The 23,049-nt window shown below is 40.7% G+C and overlaps 1 protein-coding gene across 2 annotated transcripts in view; it reads right to left on the reverse strand.

Moving 5' to 3' along the window:
- Window positions 1-434: 434 nt before the first annotated feature.
- LOC125723791 (exocyst complex component 3-like) overlaps window positions 435-23,049 on the reverse strand; it is a 48,445-nt gene continuing 25,830 nt past the window's right edge. Inside the window, exons 5-13 of one of the 2 annotated variants that reach the window (XM_049000573.1) lie at window positions 16,678-16,792; window positions 15,632-15,754; window positions 14,962-15,056; window positions 8,908-9,000; window positions 7,992-8,118; window positions 6,704-6,826; window positions 4,797-4,952; window positions 3,684-3,805; window positions 435-3,139 (exon numbers count right to left, since the gene is read on the reverse strand). In XM_049000573.1, coding sequence (XP_048856530.1) covers window positions 3,031-3,139; window positions 3,684-3,805; window positions 4,797-4,952; window positions 6,704-6,826; window positions 7,992-8,118; window positions 8,908-9,000; window positions 14,962-15,056; window positions 15,632-15,754; window positions 16,678-16,792 — 1,063 coding nt within the window. In that variant the 3' untranslated portion in view covers window positions 435-3,030. Of the gene's footprint in view, window positions 3,145-3,683; window positions 3,806-4,796; window positions 4,953-6,703; window positions 6,827-7,991; window positions 8,119-8,907; window positions 9,001-14,961; window positions 15,057-15,631; window positions 15,755-16,677; window positions 16,793-23,049 lie in introns of both variants that reach the window. The other variant, XM_049000572.1, reaches the window with a different exon arrangement.

A 23,049-nucleotide genomic window follows, 5' to 3' on the forward strand; every position in this document is an offset into this window, starting at 1 on the left:
TGGTTAACGGTTACAGTTCAGATGGAGAAAAGTTTCTCAAATATGGTTTAATAGTATCATGGTCCTAGATGCCCAATGCCAGGTACAACTTCTCTACACTGAATTTGTAGTAAATTAAATTTACAATTCAGAATTCAAACAGCACTTCAAAATGGCTGACTCACTATATAGTTGACACTTGGACATTTCAAACACAGCCAAAGATTCTCTAAAGGCGGTAAGAAAACCTTGAGAGTAAAGGGGTGAGACTTCAAGAGAAGGGACACAAGTAGGCAGGGCTGTGCAAAGAGTTTTTGAGGGACAGATGATCAAAGGTTATAAGGGGCACTCAGTATCTTAAAATCTCATGCCAAATGGGCAGGTGCTCAGGCACCCTCCCCCCAACCTCAAAAAAAAAATGTGTCTAGAAGCTGAACCATTAAATGAAAAGGATGGAAGCTGATATGTACATTTATTAATATAGTAATCCATCAACAAAGAGTCTCAGATAAACATTTAACAGATACAGTTAAGACTTCAACATCATGTATATATTCAAAAGGAAACTTGACAGCCGTAACCAAACCAAGTGCAGAGTACAGCTGGACAGGAATAAGACGGCAGTGGGTGCAAACACTGAAGGCCTATTATATACACAGTTACCATCACATTGCCCATAATGCCAAAAACGTGTATGCAAAATACAACCCAAAGAAATTACATCTACAATGATAAATCAGCAATGTTTCTCTTCAAATTGCAGGAGTCACATTATCATACTCATAGTTCACCCGATCACAATATGCATCTCATCACAGGAGAGCTAAACAAATAAAGGGGAAAAATAAATTTAAAACAATTCTTTATATTTACAGTTAGGATACACTTTTTCCAATGGTGACATTACTCTGCTGACCAAGGGATTTGAACAAGTAGCAATCTGAATTGTAACCCACAGAGCCAAACCATTACAAATGTCCCTCTCATATTACACACAAAATCCAGAGCACTAACAAGACTGCTTAATAAGGCAGTGACTAGCCCATACTCAGCCCACATGCAGGCATTTATTCACATTAACTTACAGAACTAGACAATGCTTCAGAAAATAAATAGTTATTGTAGATGTGATTGAACAGAAATTTAAGAGAGTATATTTGTAGAAATACTTGTCAGTACATTTCACGAGGCAAATACATTAAAAAAACATACATGTTGTTTGAGTCCTTGAATCACAAAGTACAAAAATATTAGGTTGAATAAGAAGATAAAACCGATGATATAAAACAGAGATGATAAACTCCAAATTTACCTGGGTGTGTTCCCTACCCTCTTTCAACATGATGGAGCACTCTGAATAGGGGCACTTTCTCAAAGACCATAACCATTCCCCATGGACTCCACTCACTGGACTTTAATGTTAATAGTTCCACAACAGCTTTCCCTTCCCTGGACAGGCAGCCCTCAAAAGACCTTTGAAGGAGCCAGGTAGCACATATAAACAGTCCAAAAGACCCAGAAGACGGGGTAAAAATGACCTCATACACTCCAGCTGTCATGCCCGGCTCGTCCGCTCCTCGTGTGTGCCACGCCCCCTGATTTCTCCAGCTTTGTCCGTTTCCTTTGATTAGTCCATGTGTATTTAAGTCCTGGTCTGACCTGTTCCCCTTGTCTGTCATTGTTGTGCTAACTGTTGTTGTACGGTTAGTCATGGATCTTGTATGATTTGTTCCTGCCTGATGTCCTTTAATCCCTCGTCCCTGATTAAACCCCGAGTTACCCCGATCTCGACCTGTCTGCCTGCTGCTTGCTCGCCTTACCCGCACGATCGCTGCATACCTCCACCGTGATCGTGACACCAGCTATCTTGACACAACGGTGTCAACAGGCTGCCCGTAACAAAGACAGTGATCCAGGCAATGGATGAAATAGTGCACATTATATTCAGCGTAATGTTCTTGAATGACTCCTTGTTTTATATTTGGTAACTGAAATGGTACTTGGAGAGCATGTGTTTACATTATGCACAAAAAGCTTAATAATCTATTTTTCAGGGTTGTAGTCAGACTCAAGTTCTGTCTCAAGACATTTTTCTATCATTTTGGACTTCTTGGTATTAGCCCTTGGACTTGTCTGAATCTTAACCATAGGTCTCACCAAATATTATTCTCAACCAAGTCCAACTGCTTTTAAAAATGTTTATATATTTTTTTCTCAAACAACTCCTCCTTCAAACAAAATCATTGATTAAGCAAACTTATTCAGAAAACAAGCATTAGTTTAATTAATTCAAAATCCAAAATGGGTAGACCGGCTGGTAACCAATTTTATGCCTGCCAAATCTCCACGATGTATCCATGCTCATCCTGCAGTACTGTTATACTGCAATTGCTTTTTGATCTTAAAAAAATACTGCAGAATGATCATCTTAAAACAGAAGATATACTCTGTCTCAAGTATTACACAAAAATTATAAACAGTGAAGTAAGTGGTATAAAAGAGGATTTTTTTCTTTCTCGGTCTTGATCGTCTCTCTCATTTGGGTTTGGTATTGACTTGGACTCAAACCTCTCTGGACTTGACTCAGTCCTGGTTCTGGGCTTGTCTTGAACTTGACAAAGGTGGTCTTGACTACAGTTCTGCTATTTCTGAAGTATAGCACATCTCACAGGAATTTTGCATGTTTGTGGACTTGCACTTCATGAGTGTAAGCGCCTAAAGTACACAACCTGAAGATCAGAGTTAGAATTTACAAGTACACACATCCATGCTTTATACAATATGTAACTGAATAAATAAAATACAGTAACAATGAGACAGGTTCAGAAGACTACACAGCAAACTGAAATATAATGTGTACAAATCATAACCTCATATGCTTGTAAATCATTATATATAACAAATGTTTCAAAAATAGAGGGTACAACAGGCTAGGCTAAGAGCATTAAAAATTGCAAGGGAATTTTGGGTAGTCCTATAGCTGTGATCTGTGATCTCGAGTGAGCAACCTTGAAGATCCTGTTGACCTGCACCATACAGTAAAAGGGTGGGCTAGTTGTGGGCACAGATGGGATGTGGTTCTCCACCAGGTTCTTCTGTATGTTTGCTATGTTGTCCTTTGACAGGTTGGCCTTGAGGTACAGCAGGGCGCAGACATGCTCTTCTCTTGGAGAGGGAACATGATTATCACACCACATGGATTATGATGAAGATCATGCCAGTAGTGATACTTAATATTGGAGGCTTTAAGGGGTCCTACTATATCATAAATTTACTATCCATCAATATTTATTCTGTCTATAATTCTATCTGAGCCTTAAGTGTCACCCCGATGAGTCCAGTGTGCTCTGATTAGTCAGCTTGCCCTATACGTTCCACCCCTGTCTTGCAGTTTGCAGACGGACCTTTGCAGAGTTACACCTTTTGGCATCTACTTTAGGCCTTTAAGACTTTGCAGATTGCTTATATGCGCATAAAGCTTCATAGCACACTAAAGGATAGGGAAAAGCAGGAAAAGCGTAATAAGGCCCAATTAATGCCATTTATTATTTGCTATATGCTTGCCAGGACTATTCACTAGCTCATTTTCTGTATAATCCTCAGAGATGGGAATGTCAAGGAGGATATTTGGCTCCAAATCAGGGGCAGAGTATTGTGACTGTGGTCTAGTGGTCTTTGAAATGTGCCATCCCACAGGCCCTCACCTGATGTCTGGATACTTCTGAGCCAGTGAGACAACCTCCAGCTTAATGGCCTCTGGGTCTTGCAGCTTCAGAAGTTCAGCAATTCCAAGGAGAACAGAACTCAGCCACTCCTCCTTGGAGCCCTGGATAAAAACAAAGAGTCAGAGGGCTATGGAAGTTTTATTGGACTCTATTATTTGTAACCCACAGAAAACAATCCAAAAATATGTACCATGCTGCACAAATATTTCACTGACCAAAAATATGTATTTCTTTTGTGTTGTGTGAAATCATATTCACAAAAATAAGGAGCAATTTGTACATGTGAAACATGTTTTGCACATAGATTTTAACAGGTCTGGATGCTGTTCAGCAATGGCTATTTCACTATTAGTTTAAATACTAGAACTCGTGGCCATAAGTGGAAATTAGCAGGAGAACATTTTTAAATGAATTTGAGGAAGCACTTCTTTACACAGAGTGTAGTTAGAGTATGGAATAGTCTTCCTGCTAGTGCAGCCCTGGGTTCCTTTAAATCAGAGCTAGATAAGATTTTAATAACTCCAAGATATTAGTTACGATCTCCCCAAACGAATTTGATGGCTGAATGGCCTCCTCTCCATTGTAAATTTCTTATGTTCTTATGTTACATGTATTACTTATCTCCTGTTTATTTGCAGATTTTTGCCCAATGCATATCACAGCTGATCGGTAGAAAAAATCCACAAATATGAGGTGCAGTTACTAGCTACACCAGCAGGTGCCGCAAAAAGATTTAATGACAAAATCAAGCAAAGCCTTGCTGCATTTTGTCTCAGCAAAAGACTAAATAAACGTTGTTACTCCACAAAAGCATCATGTGAGTCAGTTGATTTCCTTGGCCATCTCAGGTATTTCTGAGCTCATTTCTATGGTTCACCAAACTAATTTTCAATGATGTGAAGAATTTCCCGATGGTAATGCGCCTATAAGCAATAACAACTCTTCTAGAATATGAGTACATTTACTCCTTAAGTCTTCTGATCCCTCCTGGTGACGGCCCACCAGTGCTGCCAATCAGAATACATTACAGCACAGGATCTGCAGACATAGCCGGTGTACCAATGACTGTGGGGGGTGGGCACTAACACTAACCTCCTGGCTGAACAAGTCATTCAGGGACTGGCTATCCTCACACAGCCTCTCCACCAGCCTTTCCTCTTCTTGTCGCGACTTCAGCCTCAGCTTCCTCTTCATCAGCTTCCTCACGTACTCCACCATCATTTGCAGGTGCAGGTGTGCTACCAGTGCCTTACGGTGCACACATATGTAATGAGTAACACAATACCCTGATAATGCTATCTGTGTAAAAATGTCCCTGAAGCGTCCAGATCAGGCATGGCAAAACTATGGGGCCAATGCATTTTGCCCCAGCGTGAATTTTAAAAATAAAATGGAATATGACCAGTTAGAACATAGTATCTAACAATAAATTGCACTATATGTACACTGCACTTCTTCATTACAACCACAGTCAGTTCTGCTACAACTTGTGATATCAGTACCCAAGTCCAATAGAAAGCGGAATCGCATTTTAATTTTATGATTTTTAATCGGAGCAAAAAGCACTTCTCGAACTACAATGCCATATACTCTGAACAACAAATACAACTTGTGCACAAAAACAACTATCCAAGTGAACAAATCATCCCTTTAAATTGGTTCTTTACAATGAATTGACCTAAATGATTGTCATATCTAAAAGAATCATACCTTTTGTACATCCACGTATTGCACAGGTCAAAATTTTAAATTCTTAAAATGGTAAAATATCTGACAAATTATAATATACAAACACTGCAGCATTTTGTAAATTTACTTAAATTTGCTCTTTGCAGACTGTCTGTAGCCATGTTGCCTTCAATGTCCCTCCACATACTGTAATCCATTGTGCTTGTGGTGTGTTCATGCCCAGAGGCAAGGTGACCCTGGCTCACTACACCCAACTAATGATGACCAAAACGGTTTTGGCACGTTTGACTGCAGCGCTTAATAAGCAATTCTCGCGAGACCCATAAGACAAAGGAGATGTTTATCACATAATTTATTAATGTGATATTATTATTATTTATTAATTAAAATGCATTGAGTTACATATTTGGTCTCTGGTATGACTGTTTTTATAATTAAATTCATTTTCTTTGATGTAAGTTGCTAAGTTTTGAAGTCGAATTTCCTATCCCTGATGTTCCCATTGGATATGTGTATTTTAGTAAGTGATTTTAGTGAACATGTGGTTTTTAATGAACACATTAGTCACGTTAGAGCAGAACTACTGTACTATACTACACTGGCAAACACATCTAGTGTTGAAACTAACTTGTACCATGGTGATTAAACATGGCATAACTGAGAAGATGGGAAAAAGCAAGGGAGTTCAGAAAATTTCAGACACCATCGCAAAATGAATAATTTTCATCATAATCATTAAGTTGGACACTTGGACCCTGCAGTGTATTCACTAAGAGCTATGTAGGAATGGTGGAAACTGCCTTGTCACTTTCATCATCTTTTCTACTGTTTCCGTTTTGCACTCAGCTTATTTTGCACTGTTTTTTGAATGAGAGTTTTAAAGAGTTTTATTGTATTAAATTAAATTAAAGATACAGAAATGCCTACTGTAATATATATATATATATATATATATATATATATATATATATATATATATATATATATATATATATACATATATATATATATATATATACATATATATATATATATATATATATATATATATATACTACATTACTAGGCTACTGTAATGTCAACAGTTAAACTGTTCAATAGCATCATATGGTTATTATGATATAAAATGAATTTTCAATGGCACAGGCGATTTCTGGTCTAAGAATAGTTTTTCTTGCAGCGTAACTGGTAGAAAATGGCCACACTTAATATTGTTTGGCCCCTGACTACTTGAAATTTTTCTGTTTGTGGCCCAAAACCAAAAAAGTAGCCACTCTTAATCTAGATCATTCTTCTAAAGGGAATCAGACCTGCAGGCAGTTGGGCCTCATGTCCTTGTGGTCTTCCACATTTTCTCTAATCTTCATTAGCAGCTTCTCCATCATGCTGCCATCACTCAGCCATGATTCTGTCCCCAGATGTCTATAATGTGGCTGTGGGAATATGAAGGCACATGCGGGCTTCAAGTCAGGTTCCACGACTGTCCACTTGTTCACCATACCCCGACTTGCAAAAAATTTTAGAATTTTAGTGATTGATTGTCATTGTTGACACATGATAGCACACAATGCACAACAAGAAATGTGTCCTCTGCATTTAACCCATATGTGACAGTGTGACGTAGCATGGGGCAGCTAATTCAGCGCCCGGGGAGCAGTGCTTGGGGGTGGTACTCTGGGGGTGGTTAATTCAGTGGTACCTTGTTGGTCATGGATTTGAAATATATACAGTGCTCACAGAAAGGCCTGGGAACATTCGGCGGAATTCACTAAAATTCTGACTTGCTTAATTCCATCAAAATACTGCAAATTTATTGGTTTTACAACAAAAATCTGTACCACTTTAAAACAAGGTTCTGTTCTGCCACTTATAAATGAAAGTAGCTCATTAATAAAAAAACTGTGTTATAACTTGTTTATAATTGTCTATTAATGATTTACAAATTTGATTATAAACTATTCAAAAACCCTTTACTGTATAACGGTAGTCGTATTGTAATGTGGTATCCAACAGAAGTGGAGATTTCAGGTCGGGGGTACAAATCCAGACCAAGTACTCTTTGGACCTGATATATCCACCCCTGGGTTTACAAAAATATATATATTGCATTAGAAACAACCAGTAATATTAAGTAGAACATTCATTTTGAGTTGTAATAAATTGAAATCCAAGTTATAGTTTTAAAAGAGCTGCTCTGAGTTAAAAGGTCATTGCCAAGCAGTCTGATTGGGTTCTTTTTAATTAGCAACACTGTTGCAATACCATGGAACGCCAAACATTAGCATTTAGTATGTCTTTGGGTGCCAATGACTACAATTATAATTAAAAGCAAAATGGTAAGAACAGAACTGAATGAGTCAATCAAAAAATTATGAAACTTAATAAAAAGAAAATGTCTGTGTGGAAGATATGCGCAGATATGTTAAACATTGCCTGTCAATGGGCTTATGAAACCAATAAATTTGCACAACTATTACAAAATTCAGCAAGTGTCCCAAGACTTTCTCTGTGCACTGTACAGTAAGCTATTCATTATTTAGTTCATCTGAGAGAAAGTGACGATGTGGCTGCCTGTGAAGTGAAACCATTTTCCAGTACCTTTATGTCACTTTGTATGCTGTTTAGCAGGTACTTATAGCACTGCTTCTCCATGTCATTTACTATGTTCAGGTACCTGACCCTCACATCGGCAAGCTGGGGGTCCATGGAAACCACAATATAGTCCCTGTGGAAAATTCACCTGTCTGGTTATTGTAAAAAAAACAATGCACTCCATCACTGTACTACACACATAAGCTAGTACTGTCCTTTGGAAAAAGAGATTCCACTACAGTACAGGAAGAGGTAGATAGATCAGGTCCAGAATCAAAATTTTGTTTCAGTCAACCAGTTAAGTATAAAAATACACAGATTACTCAACTGGCTGGTCGAAACAGATTCTTGGTCTGGATTTTTTATTTTTGGACCTGAACTATCCACATCTGAGTATAAGCCTTACTTTAAGACAGTGGAGCAATTTAATAAACAATGGCTCTTACTTTTTAAAGACACATTCCTTTCTTCTGCACGACTCATTACACATGCAATTTTTTATATAAGTAGGTAGACCATGACCTTCTAACTGTAAATAAGAGCGGGTGTCTTTGGACTGACATGCTGCCATGATCCGTGACCAGATACCCAGTGCATAACCACACAAAGCTCCAAATACAAAACCACTGCACAAATCAACTCCACACCGGACCATCTTCAGTTAGATTTTGCATAGAACTGTAACAACACTGTCACATTGGTATCTGAGTTTGATGCTTTTGACTTTTGGCATTTTTAGATTTTTTACTTTGTTCACAGATTTTTACAAAATTCTTGTGGGGACAGAAAAAATGTCCCCATAAGATATGAAGTTACAGGTTTTTGTCACATTGTGGATACAACTGGTCCCCAGATTAAAATAGTTAAAAAAATATACAAACACACACATGCAGCTAAAGCCTCTTGTATTTAGATGACTTACCTGAGCTGGAAGATGCCTGCTAAGCTGCCCTTTACTATCGGTTTCACATTGATCTGTTTGACTTTCATTTGATTCTTCAGGGATTCCCTATAGCTGTAATGCATAATGAGGCAGGTGCCTTAATAAATATACAGACCCAGCAGCAAATTGAAAGACAACACATAGGTCCTGGGAAGTAGCTATACATTTCTGTGAGTATATTTCTATATTTATTAGTTAGTAAAAATGTTGCAGATTAATTGGTTTCATAACAAAAGTCAATTGACAAGCAATGTTTAACATATCAGCACATATTTTTTGCACAGATTTCTTTTTTTTTTTTTTTTTGACTGACACTTTTCAGTTCTGTTCTTGCAATTTTGAGATTATTTGCAATTCAGGTCAGATCCATCCATCTCCCAGATGGATACTAAACGCTGATGTTGTGGCCAAAAGTTTTGAGAATGACACAAATATTGGTTTTCACAAAGCTTGCTGCTTCAGTTTGTGTAAATCTTTTTGTCAGATATTTGTATGGTATACTGAAGTATAAGTACAAGCATTTCATAAGTGTCAATGGCTGTTATTGACAATTACATTAAGTTTATGCAAAGAGTCAGTATTTGCAGTGTGGGGCCTTCTTTTTCAAGACCTTTGCAATTGGTATGCTGTTAGTCAAGTTCTGGGCCAAATCCTGACTAATGGCAGCCTAATCCTGCATAATAAATGCATGGAGTCAGAATTTGTGGGTTTCTATTTGTCTACCCTCCGCTTGAGGATTGCCCACAAGTTCTCAATGGGATTAAGGTCTAGTGAGTTTCCTGGCCAGGGACCCAAAATGTCTTAGCCTTATGGCATGGTGCTCCATCATGCTGGAAAAGGCATTGTTCGTTACCATACTCTTCTTGGATGGTTGGCAGAAGTTGCTCTCAGAGTAGGTTTTGGTACCATTCTTTATTCATGGCTCTATTCTTAGACAAATTTCTGAGTGAGCCCACTTGCTTTGCTGAGAAGCAACCCCACACATGAATGGTCTCAGGATGCTTTACTGTTGGCATGACACAGGACTGATGGTAGCGCTCACCTTTTCTTCTCCAGACAATCTTATATCCAGTTGGCCCAAACAATAGAAAAGGGCATTCATCAGAGAAAATGACTTTACCCCAGTTCTTAGAAGTCCAATCCCTGTACCTTTTGTAGAATATCAGTCTGTCCCTGATGTTTTTCTTGGAGAGAAGTGGCTTATTTACTGTCCTTCTTGACACCAGGCTATCCTACAAAAGCATTCGCATCAATGCAGATGCACTCACACTTTCCTGTTGCCATTCCTGAGTAAGCTCTGCACTGGTGGTTCCCCGATTCCACTGCTGAATCAACTTTAGGAGATGGTCCTGGCACTTGCTGGACTTTCTTGGGCACCCTGAAGCCTTCTTCACAACAATTGAACATCTTTCCTTGAAGTTCTTGATGATCCAATAAATGGATGATTTAGGTGCAGTGCCTTGCCTGTGAAGCCCTTTTTGTGCAAAGCAATGATGACTGCACATGTTGCCTTGCAGGTAACTATGGTTAACAAAAACAATAATTCCAAGTACCACCCTCCTTCTAAAGCATCCAGTCTGCTATTCTAACTCAGTCAGCATGACCGAATGATCTCCTGCTTTGTCCTCGTCAACACTCTCACCTGTGTTAACAAGAGAATCACTGAAATGATGTCAGCAGGTCCCTTTGTGGCAGGGCTGAAGTTTAGTAGAAATGGGTTTCTTGGGATTAAGTTCATTTTCATGGCATAGAGGGACTTTGCAATTAATTGCAATTCATCTGATCATCTGAACAATTCATCTAAAGTGTATGCAAACTGGCATCATAAAAACTGAGGCAGCAGATTTTGTGAAAATTAATATTTTGTGTCATTCTCAAAACTTTTGGCCATGACTGTATGTTGTTGTAAAGGTGTTACTAATTTAAAAGCATCAAATGAAACTGCTTGTTAATTAACTTTTTAACTCGGAACAGCTTTTTTAGAATTACAATTTTGGTTTCCCATTAATTACTAACTGAAATGAAAGTTTTACTCACATTTTTTTCTAATGTGATATACACTGCTCAAAAAAATTAAAGGAACACTTTTTAACCAGAGTATAGCATCATGTCAATTAATCTTTTGGGATAGTGATCTGGTCATTTAAGCAGCAGAGGGGCTTGTTAATCAGTTTCAACTGCTTTGGTGTTAGTGAAATTAACAACAGGTGCACGAGAGGGGTAACAATTAGATGACCCCAAAAACAGAATGGTTTAACAGGTGAAGGCCACTGACATTTTCCCCTCCTGGTCTTTTCTGACTGTTTTTGCACTGGTTTTGCATTTGGCTACGGTCAGTGTCACTACTGGTAGCATGAGGTAATACCACTCTGCAGAGGTTGCACAGGTAGTCCAACTCCTCCAAGATAGCACATCAATACGTGCCATTGACAGAGGGTTTGCTGTGTCTCCCAGTCATAAGGGCATGGAGGAAATTCCAGGAGACAGGCAATTACTCTAGGAGAGCTGAACAGGGCCGTAGAGGTCCTTAACCCATCAGCAGGACCAGTATCTGTTCCTTTGTGCAAGAAAGAACAGGATGAACACTACCAGAGCCCTACAAAATGACCTCCGGCAGGCCACTGGTGTGAATGTCTGACCAAACAATTAGAAACAAACTTCATGAGGGTGGCCTGAGGGCCTGACCTCCTCTAGTGGGCCCTGTGCTCACTGCTCGGCACCGTGAAGCTCGATTGGCATTTGCCATAGAATATTCGAATTGGCAGGTTCGTCATTCGTACCCTGTGCTTTTCACAGATGACAGTAGCAACACCAACACAACCCTCGGCAACCTTCAGGGTCTTATCACGGAAGGTCTCCCACATCACATTACAAAATGTGTGCAACCTCATCAGAAACAGCTTGATCTTGGAGTCCGGCTAAGTCCAGCCTCAATTTCCTAGTAAGTGGTAGATCTATTCTGGATGTTCAGAGTAGCAACTACAAGTCTGTAGTTAGAATTCACAAACTGGGTACTTCTGTAGACCCTACGTTCTGCAGGAGCCTCCATCTGCCCACGAGGATATGATCAATCTCCTTCACCGCACCATCAGTTTTGGAGTACCAAGTCCAACGATGTGGCTCAGGACGTTGGAACCAGGATTCAGCAACCCATAGCCCCTGACCTTTTGCAAAGTCAAGGAACATGGAGCCACTTTGACCCCGGTCTCCAGACCCATGGGGACGGACACAATCCTCATAACCAACTCTGTCAGTGCCAGTGATCGCACTAAATTCACCCATGACCAGAGGAGTGTCACCTCATTGGCACCCATCAACCACCGAGCAAAGTTGCGAGTAAAATGTCTCCCTCAATGACAGATCACTCACCATGGTCGGAGTATACACTAAGACAACAGACAAGACACCGAAGGAGTGTCTTTGCCTGAGTCTCATTATACGTTCATTGAAAGGAGTGACATCAGACACCATTGGAAGGAGCCGATCCAGTATAACAACAGCTACTCCCTGAGTATGACAGTTATCAGACTAACTAGACCAAAAGTAGATATACCCACCTACAGAGATTTGGCCACTCCCTGGTCTGCGTATCTCAGAGAGTGCTGCCACTGAAACATGGAGTTCACAAAGCTCCCCCGACAGCAGAGGAAGTTGGTTATCGTGTCGGAGAGACAAGACGTTCCACACGCCTACTGAGATGGGTTGCCTTAAACTGAGACCCAAGTGCCGCCATGCAACAGGCGATGCCTCAGCTCCCCACCAGCCTGATCCCCAACAGGCCTGACCCTATTGGCTCTCCGACGGTTTTCAACTCGTTCGGGGGTGGGGCGCCCGAAGGCTTCCCCCATCTCCTTCATGGTGGAGAACATCCCACAGAGAGCAGAAGAGTAATGTGCTTGTTTAAATTGACCAGTTCTGAGTCGTTTTACAGTGGCTGGAGTGCCAATCCCACCAGCAACCCCCAAAGAAATTGTTTCCCTGCAAGTTGCAGGATCGCTAGGAAGGTTGGATGCAATTTAACGTCAGTTGCTACGATGAAATTTTGGCAAAATGGACTAGCCTGCTGCATCATTTTTTCACTTCAATTTTTTGTCTTTGAATTCAGCCCTCTGTAGGTTGAAAATGTTAATTTCCTTCAAATAATGTGGCATCCTTTCATTCCTAACACATTACCCAGTCCATATCAGTCTAGATATCCAGTATGATTGTTTTTCGCATTGAGATCTGATGTTTTCAAAATGTTCCTTTAATTTTTTTGAGCAGTGTATAAACATAATCCATAACCCATTCTTAATAAAGCACCATGTTTACAGACATTTCACAAAATGGGGTAGAGTGTAAAACTTTTTAAAGTAATCCTATTATTTTCTTTAAAGGAACATGATTTACAGCAAAGGTGGATAGTTCAGGTCTAGAAAGTACAAATCCTGACTAAGATTTTGTTTCAACCAACCAGCTAAGTACTCTGTGATCGTACCTCGTAATACTCACCTGGTTGGTTGAAACAAAATCATTGTCTGGATTTTTACTTTCTCGTAGTGTTGGGGAGTAGCTAAACTAAAGTCATCAATGTTACTATCTTTACTTTTTTCCAATAGCTTATGTTTTTTCTGTAGCTTTTTTTTAATAAATAACGATGAAGTGTGGTAAAACGCTACATCATTAAAAAATACTACAGGTTGTTATGGACTTACGACCTATATAACTTATGACTGATCAATTTTATGACCAACCGAGATCGCACATATGTGACCACAACTGCACCGCATTGCCCACCGTGAGAGTATGACAGTTTCACCCTGAAATGCCAGCAGCATGAGCGTCCCACAAGATGCTCATTGATTCATACTGTGCTCAGGCTACCATTCGGAGCGCTCACAATACAGTTTATATTCATGCCTGTTTGTGTTTTAGCAGCTTAAATGGTGATAAAAAGGTCAAACAATGCCAAGTAATATGACTTAAAGATGATATTATTTTATTATACAGTATAGTACATATGATAATTTTTGCATAGAAAATAAAAATCTGACAGTCGGAACAAATTGTTGTCTTAAGTCAAGGAAAACATATATTATTTTTCTCTCTTTACAAAGATATGTATTTTCAGCTAGCAGGCGTTTCTGATTGGTGTTTTTTTGCTTGAATAATCTGGGGATGGATGTTAAATGGTTGAAAAATAAATAAGAAAACAATATTTTAGACACTTTCATTAAAATGCATAGGACCACTTTAGTTCTTCAACAGATTCTCAAAATGTCTTTTTTTTTTGTTGTAACCCTTCTAATTTTCAAACAGCAATTGTGATTGCGAAATGTCTTGGTTTACACAAATTGTCATGCCCTGCTCGTCGGCTCCTCATGTGTGCCACGCCCCCCTGCTTACCAACGTGTGCTTCCCTGATTGTTTCCATCTGTGTCCGATTACTTTGATCAGTCCTGTGTATTTAAGTCCGAGTCTTGCTTGTCACCGTGGTTCGTCATTGCGTGACTCTTATGCGTAGTGTTGGTCTTCCCTAGTTTCCATGTTCCCGGTGTTCCTTTCCCCTAATAAACCCCCGATCTCCCCGATCCTGCCGCGTCTGCCTGGTTTTTGGCCAACCGCCCGCACGATCACCTGTTCGCCCGAACCGGATCGTGACACCAATACAGAAACTGTTTTGAAACCTAATTATGATTTCATGTTACGTTGTTAAAAAAATTTAGATTTTCATTTCCACTTTTAGCATCATGTTTCATATTTTTTAATCAATTTGCTTTAAGAGTATCCTACAGCACAAATATTAAATATTACCAGATGAAATAGCTTCGATGTAGTTCGCTACTTTTTCTCTGTAGCTTGTAGTGTAGCTAGCTACAATACTAATACAGTAGCTTGGCTGTTGCTTAGTTACTTTTAATCATAAGTAACTTGTAGCTTGAACAGCTACCATTTAAAAGTAGCTTCCCCAACAGTGCTTTCAGGACCTGAACTACTCACTTCTGAATTAGTTTGTTTGTCAGTCAGTGGTCATGGCTGGATTTTAAGCCATACCTTTGTAAAAATGGCCCCAGCTGACACACAATCCTCTGAGCCTTCGCATTGTCTCCCAGAATGGTGCCTGCCTTCTTTATGCAGTCATCAACAAGCTGTGATAGGGGATGGCAAAATTCAGGTAACGTTAGGGAAGTGCCACCTACAGTTTGGTCTGACACACTTTGATCAAAAAGTCAGAACAAGGAAATAATGTGTGACATGCCAAGGAAGAACTGAGAAAATAATCACACAAACAACAAAGAGACAGACAGGAATTAAATGAGCCATACACAGCTCAGTCTACAGATCCTCAATCTCAGCTGGGAATTAAAGGAATTTAAATTAAAATTCATACTGTCCTGAGTCCCCCCATTAATGATTATTGTATTTTGCGTTATGAATGTTTACTGTGTATTTGTACAGTATACAGTAATATTTATTCTGTTACAAGACAGCAGCTGCACATACTGATTATTATGAGCTGAATGCGGGTACTATTAGTGACAACAGCAACCTGTAAATCTTTATAAATGTCAATGAATGTATCTGCCACTGTATGTGTAAACATAAGCGCCAGAAATATAGTATTACAGTATGAATGATTCCTAGACTCATTAGGAAACAGGAAGAAGGGGCACACTTCAGAGGAGCAAATGGTGCAGCAAAGGAAAGACGTTTTGTTTTTTACCTTAATGACTAGAAAAGTCATGGCTGTAGTATAATATCCGTCCTCCTTTTCAGGCAAATCTCTTTTTTTCCATGCCGCATTCTCATTGGTCAGGGCCTTGGATATCCACGTGCTTAGCTGGCTCTGAAAGGCACCATGACCTTGGTTACAGTGTTGCCAACTTAGGGACTTTGTCGCTAGATTTAGCGACTTTTTAGACCCCCTTGACGACTTTTTTTCAAAAAAGCGCCTAGTGACAAATCTAGTGACTTTTGGACAAACCTTAGCAACTTTCCAAATGTGGCCAGTACTGTCCTGTAAGCGTGAGGTCTTGCTTTCCCGGTACAGTTACTCATCTCCCTGTGTCTGCTCTGATCAATGAGCTCTAGCTCCGGCTGAAAGGAGCAGCATATTTCTCATGCCGCACGGCAGCTGACATAGATGCGAATTAGCTGCACATGTGCAACGGTGTTGCCACGGACCAATCACTTATCTGCTTCTCCTTTGCTTGAAATAAAACTATTTAATTTGACCGTTTCTTCTTATTTTTTCCTATTTATTTATTTTTTCTTCTTATTTCATTGCAGAGGATGTAACTGCTGGTTAATAAGTTCCATTGTGTTGTCTGGCAGAAAATATGTAACGTAATTGACAGTTTTATATTGGACACGTGAGGAAGGATTAGGGATGCAAATACATGTTTGCATACATGATGTATGCAAATACAACGTAATTATGTCATCAATATGCAAATATACGCATGACGTCATCTAGCGACATTTGGCGACTTTTCGAGCAGACTTTAGCTACTTTCCATTGAAAATAGTTGGCAACACTGCTTGGTTACACACTTACCTTTAGATACTGTCAGAAATGGTTCAGACTGCACACGCTTTTATGTTGAAGTTACATATAAGTATTGCTTAGATGCCTAAGTTGTGTCCATGGTGATTTTCACAAAATGGAGCTTAAACAACTTCATCAAAGCCAGCAGAAACTATAGCCCAAACAGAGTCTTTCTACTACCCAGGGTCTGCTGGAAATTCACTGTCAGAATGAGACACTACCTCAACATGGGAGAGGTACTGCTGTTCCAAGGGCAGGAGCACATCTTCAGGCAGTAGAGGTCCAAGTGCCTGTAGGTCTATGCTTGTTTGAAGGCTTTTGTGCCCCAATACATTGCTGAAATAAAATAAAAAAACAATTATGGGTTCAGAATCATTCAGAACTTATAAATTTTACGCTATAAATTTAACTGCTATCGAGTGAAGTGAAGCCAGAACAGGGGTAATATGCTCAAGAACCCTTGATCTTGTAAGTACACTGCAGCATTTTGTACCAACTGAAGATGAGCAATGAAAGAACTGTACGAACTGTTCAGTGAAGCAAATAGAGCATTACAGTAGTCCAAGCGAGATGGAATAGAAGTGTGTATGACTAGTTCTGTATCGTTAGAGGAAAGAAATGCTCTAACTTTCATAGTATTCCTCAGTTGATAAAAGCTAGACTGTACCTCTTTATTAACATGGGGTTTAAAATTAAACTGGAATTGGAGATCACGCCTAAGTTTCTAAATAGTGGTTTAATATTGTGTGCCAATGAACCCAAGACCTGCTTCACATGAGCTGTATTACACTGCAGCCCAATTACTAAAATCTCAGTTTCGTCGGTGTTAAGCTGAAGTTACAGGACAAGGACAAGTACAGCTGTAGATCCTCAGCATAATAAAATGAATGCCATATCACCGGGGAACATGTTCAAGAGGGAGCATAAACGGGGCTTTTTTTTTAATAGTGTGTCACATGGCATGACCTGGCCAACTGACCTAAACACAGCAGAAATGGTTATTGGAGCTAAGGGTCTGCTCAAGGACCCAATAGTGAAATCATGGTTGACCCTGCTCTGTGACCTCAGCTTACCTCACTTATATGTGGACAAAAGTATTTGCCAAATAAGTGCATGTGTGCTCCTGAGTTTGGTTCTCAAATTCATACTCATTAAACAACCATGATTTTTTAAAATTAGAAAGGGGGGCTGTCTGAACAACAGCATTGTATTCCCCGGACAGTCCCATCACCTGCTCCCCCCATTTACTCTGCCCTCATCACACACTCACCAACCTGTACAATTTATAGAATTACGGGAAGGATCACCTGGGAATGTGAAAGTTAAGAAATATGTTATTACCTGAATGCTGTGAGTCCTTGTTGTGGTTGATATGTAGGTCTAAAACGATTTAGCAAAATCTGTCCAACCAATTACAGTAAGTGGTTGCTTGTATTCCTTTGTGTATGTTTTAATGTTTATGTTTGAAAATGTAATTTATATTATTTGTATGTTTAAATTTGTTTAAATATGTTAATATTCCCTTTATTTCTCTATTGCACAAAGATCAACATGTTACGTGACACAAAAGTAAGAACTGTATCAGATACACTCATGCTGTACAGGGCCCTTTGTTTTTTTTCAGACACATGATGTACCTTTAACTCATTAACATTTAACTGACACTTTTATACAAAAAGGTTTACAACAAAGGATTTGAACCCACAAGGTCTGTTAAGCTACTGAGTACCACTGTCATTAGAGTAAGTAAATTTTTTAGTGCCCAAAAAATTACTTACTTGAGTCACGTGGTCAGAAAAAAAGAGACAAATCGCGTCCCATATTGGTTCACAATAGGACACAGAGTTTTACTTTACTCGCAATTTAAGGGATGGGTGCAAATTATGTATGGTCGGGTTGATGGCCAGTTTTTTCGCTGGTACTCGTGACTAGCGACATGGTATATTGCAACAGCAATAAAGGGTTTCATCAAAAAAAATAAAAAATTCTAATCCTCACATTTCAGAGACTTAATTCCACAAGATTTAATTCCACAACTACATGGGCATGTTCCTTCTGCGCAACAAAAAACTGAAGAAAAGCAAATATTCTTATTTGTAGTTTATACAAAGATTTAGTTACAGTCAACAAGATTAGTATTTATAAATCTGAGTATTTCTAGCTCTTGTTCTTGCACTTAGAGTATACCAATTCCCTTCCCACAAATCAATAATAAATACTGGCAAACAAGTGACTTCATCTTGTGTGATGGCTGAACTCATGTACTGAATGATTAAACACTTTCCCTTTCAGCCATACTCAGACAAACACACATATACACTTTTTAGAGCAGAGCTTGGGGTGTATGGTAAAGTCATTTATCCAGTGACAAATTTATCCATGATAAATTCCACTGAGTTTCCCAACTACCGGATAAAATTTGCCAAGCGAAAAGGCTAGCAAAAAACAAACACACACACAAAATCAACTTTATTACAGGATATTTAGAAAATCATCTTGTGTCCCATGTATTGTTTCAGAATCACTGACCTGTACATTGTTCTTGGGAAATTGTAAAAAAGATCCACAGCACAAGTTCAGATCAGATCACTGTGTTCACAAGAAAGACGGCTACAGGCACCATTTTCACTCACAGCTGCCCTAGCAGTTCTAATTTTTCAATTCTGAGGTGATTTAAAATGTACATTTTCAGGTGTAGATTTTGATCCATATACTAAGTTTGTGAAGTAATAAATAGATCCATGAAAGATGAAATACTGAGAATTCAATACTAATAACAATTAGAGTGATCCTGTTCAGAAGGATAAGACTCTAATCTCACCCTTCTCTTTGCTGTCACTAAGTGCCATTGCTTCAATTTTAAGAACATAAAAAATTTACAAATGAGAGGACGCCATTTGGTCCATGAAGCTTGTTTGGGGAGAATTCAACTAAGAGCCTCTAATGCTTGCCTCTTAGCAAGTCTAATATTTTTTTACTCAACCTGTAGTAGAGCTGGGCAATTAATCGAAAATTGAAAACCTCTAATCTAATTTTGTCACTTTGTTTTTTTGAAGAATTCTGTTAATACTTTCCCTACTGTGTGTTCATGTACTGTCCCCTTAAAAACACATCACTGCGTGTTTGGTCACATGACTCCACCCTGTCCAGTCTGCAACATTTTTTCCTTGCCTACTTTGTCTTGCGGTAACCCGTCTGCACAGAAAAAACATCAGGAAAAAGTAATTTTCTCTCAATTACGAATGCAGACTCATCAAAGTTTCTGATAAACTGCAAAAAACGAGCCAACGAGATGCAGTAGCTAAACTACCATAAGCTACATTTTATGTACAGTACTGCACTGTATTATAGTGTATTTGAATTATACATAGTTCAGTAATTTAATTTGTGCAGTACTGTAATTTGAAGTTTTTGAAACAGCTGTACTATATTTTGACAGTCAATAGCAACACAGTGTATTTTATCACCTTATATTCTTGTAATAAATATACAAATGTCAATGAGATGGCAATCTGCCTAAGACAAAGATAAAGTATCGGTTACAATGATCATCTGTTTATAGTGATCAATTTTACTCAGGCACATGATCGCAATTAATGTTTTTGTTTTGTTCGCAAGAAATGCAAACAATATATTTTCTACTTCTTTAGTGAACTTGTCTTTTACATTTAAACTAAAATTTGACCTTTTTCATTAGACGTTTTTTATTTCAAGCGATTTGTGTATGATTTCAGTTGCTCGAAATTAGGGCTGCCACTAACAACTACTGTATTTTTCAATCGGTTAATATATTGACTCTTTTACCGACTCGTCAATTACTCTAAATGATTAATTCAATTTTATTTCGACACAAACAGTTTGTTACTGCAGGGCTTTAGATAATGAACACCAGCTTTTTGTCACTTTACGTACCTTATTTATGCACACAATTCGATATTCATATTAAGCTGACTACTGCCGGAACAGGGAAAAAAAGATTGGAAAATGTCCTCCTGGCCCTGACTGGCTACCAAGCAAGGGCAACTGCGCCCTTTCCATGCAGCGCCATGTTCCCCCACTAGTGTTTACTGTACCCCTACAATGCGTCTGCAACGTTTGAATGAAATTTGCAACATACTATCAGGCTGGGTGGCACCAATATAGTTTAACTTTTAAACTGAGTTAAATCAAGATTTATGTACTAATCCTGTTGCACCAAACTTTAATTCTAGTTTAAATTTAGTTTACAATTAATCCTGGTTATATCTAAACATTTGGTAATCTCAGTTTAATTTCCACTTAAACCTAATTCAAGTCTGTTGCACCAGTGAATGTAAACCTAGTATAAAGCTGGATTAAAAGTCATATTGAAATCACCGCTTGAGGAGGTTTATGTTAGGTTTCTTTCAGTTTCATTGACAACATGGTTACATTTCTTGCTGGTTTGGATTGGAGGAGAGTCCCATATAGGGAAATTGATCGGCCAAAAACTTGTTGAGTCACAGATAAGACATTATTGATCCCACACTGGGGAAATTTACTTGTTGCAACAGCCAGTAAATAAAATGCAATAGAAAAGAAATAGACCAAAAAAAACTATAACAAATACAATAAATAATAAAATTAGTAATTAATAATCAAATAATTAATGATTGAATAAATATGAGAAATATTTATATATGAGAAAAATTTTGGAGCCACGTTCTCCCTTGCCCGGACGCGGGTCACCGGGGCCCCCCCCTGGAGCCAGGCCTGGGGGTGGGGCTCGATGGCGAGCGCCTGGCGGCCAGGCCTACACCCATGGGGCCTGGTCGGGCGCAGCCCGAACAAGGCACGTGAGTCCCCCCTCCAATGGGCTCACCACCCATGGGAGGGGCCATAGGGGTCGGGTGCGAGGTGATCTGGGTGGCGGCCAAAGGCGGGGACCTTGGCGGTCCGATCCTCGGCTGCAGAAGCTAGCTCTAGGGACATGGAATGTCATCTCTCTGATGGGGAAAGAGCCTGAGCTGGTGCGCGAGGTTGTGAAGTTCCGGCTAGATATAGTCGGACTCACCTCGACGCACGGCTTGGGCTCTGGAACCAGTCTCCTTGAGGGGGGTTGGACCCTTTTCCACTCTGGAGTTGCCCGCGGGGAGAGGCGCCGAGCGGGCGTGGGCATACTTATTGCCCCCAGGCTGGGCGCCTGTACATTGGGGTTTACCGCAGTGGACGAGAGGGTAGCCTCCCTCCGCCTTCGGGTGGGGGGACGGGTCCTGACTGTTGTTTGCGCTTATGCGCCAAACAGCAGTTCGGAATACCCACCCTTTTTGGAGTCCTTGGAAGGGGTGTTGGAGAGCGCTCCTCCTGGGGACTCCCTTGTTCTGCTGGGGGACTTCAGTGCTCACGTGGGCAGCGACAGTGAGACCTGGAGGGGCGTGATTGGGAGGAACGGCCCCCCCGATCTGAACCCGAGCGGTGTTTTGTTATTGGATTTCTGTGCTCGTCACGGACTGTCCATAATGAACACCATGTTCAAGCATAAGGGTGTCCATATGTGCACGTGGCACCAGGACACCCTAGGCCGCAGTTCGATGATCGACTTTGTAGTCGTGTCGTCGGACTTGCGGCCGCATGTTTTGGACACTCGGGTGAAGAGAGGGGCGGAGCTGTCAACCGATCACTACCTGGTGGTGGGTTGGCTCCGCTGGTGGGGGAGGAAGCCGGCCAGGCCTGGCAGGCCCAAGCGTATAGTGAGGGTCTGCTGGGAACGTCTGGCGGAATCCCCGGTCAGGGAGAGTTTCAACTCCTACCTCCAGCAGAACTTCTCCCATATCCCGAGGGAGGCGGGGGACATTGAGTCCGAATGGGCCATGTTCCGTGCCTCCATTGTGGAGGCGGCTGACCGGAGCTGCGGCCGTAAGGTGGTCGGTGCCTGTCGCGGCGGTAATCCCCGAACCCGCTGGTGGACACCGGTGGTAAGGGATGCCGTCAAGCTGAAGAAGGAGTCTTATCGGGCCTTTCTGGCCTGTGGGACTCTAGACGCAGCTGACGGCTACCGGCAGGCCAAGCGGAATGCGGCTTTGGCGGTCGCTGAGGCAAAAACTCGGGTGTGGGAGGAGTTTGGTGAGGCCATGGAGAACGACTTCCGGACGGCTTCGAGGAAATTCTGGTCCACCATCCGGCGGCTCCGGGCGGGAAAGCGGTGCAGCATCAACACTATTTATGGTGGGGATGGTGCGCTGCTGACCTCAGCTCGGGACGTTTTGGGTCGGTGGAGGGAGTACTTCGAAGACCTCCTCAATCCCACCGACACGCCTTCCAATATGGAAGCAGAGTGTGGGGACTTGGGGGTGGACTCGCCTATCTCGGGGGTGGAGGTCGCTGAGGTGGTCAAAAAGCTCCTCGGTGGCCGGGCCCCGGGGGTGGACGAGATTCGCCCAGAGTTCCTCAAGGCTGTGGATGCTGCGGGGCTGTCCTGGCTGACACGCATCTGCAGCATCGCGTGGACATCGGGGGCAGTGCCTCTGGATTGGCAGACCGGGGTGGTGGTCCCCCTCTTTAAGAAGGGGGACCGGAGGGTGTGCTCCAACTACAGGGGGATCACACTCCTCAGCCTCCCTGGTAAGGTCTATTCG

The sequence above is a fragment of the Brienomyrus brachyistius genome, unplaced genomic scaffold, assembly GCF_023856365.1.
Source record: "Brienomyrus brachyistius isolate T26 unplaced genomic scaffold, BBRACH_0.4 scaffold51, whole genome shotgun sequence".
In the NCBI taxonomy this organism is placed as follows: Eukaryota; Metazoa; Chordata; class Actinopteri; order Osteoglossiformes; family Mormyridae; genus Brienomyrus; species Brienomyrus brachyistius.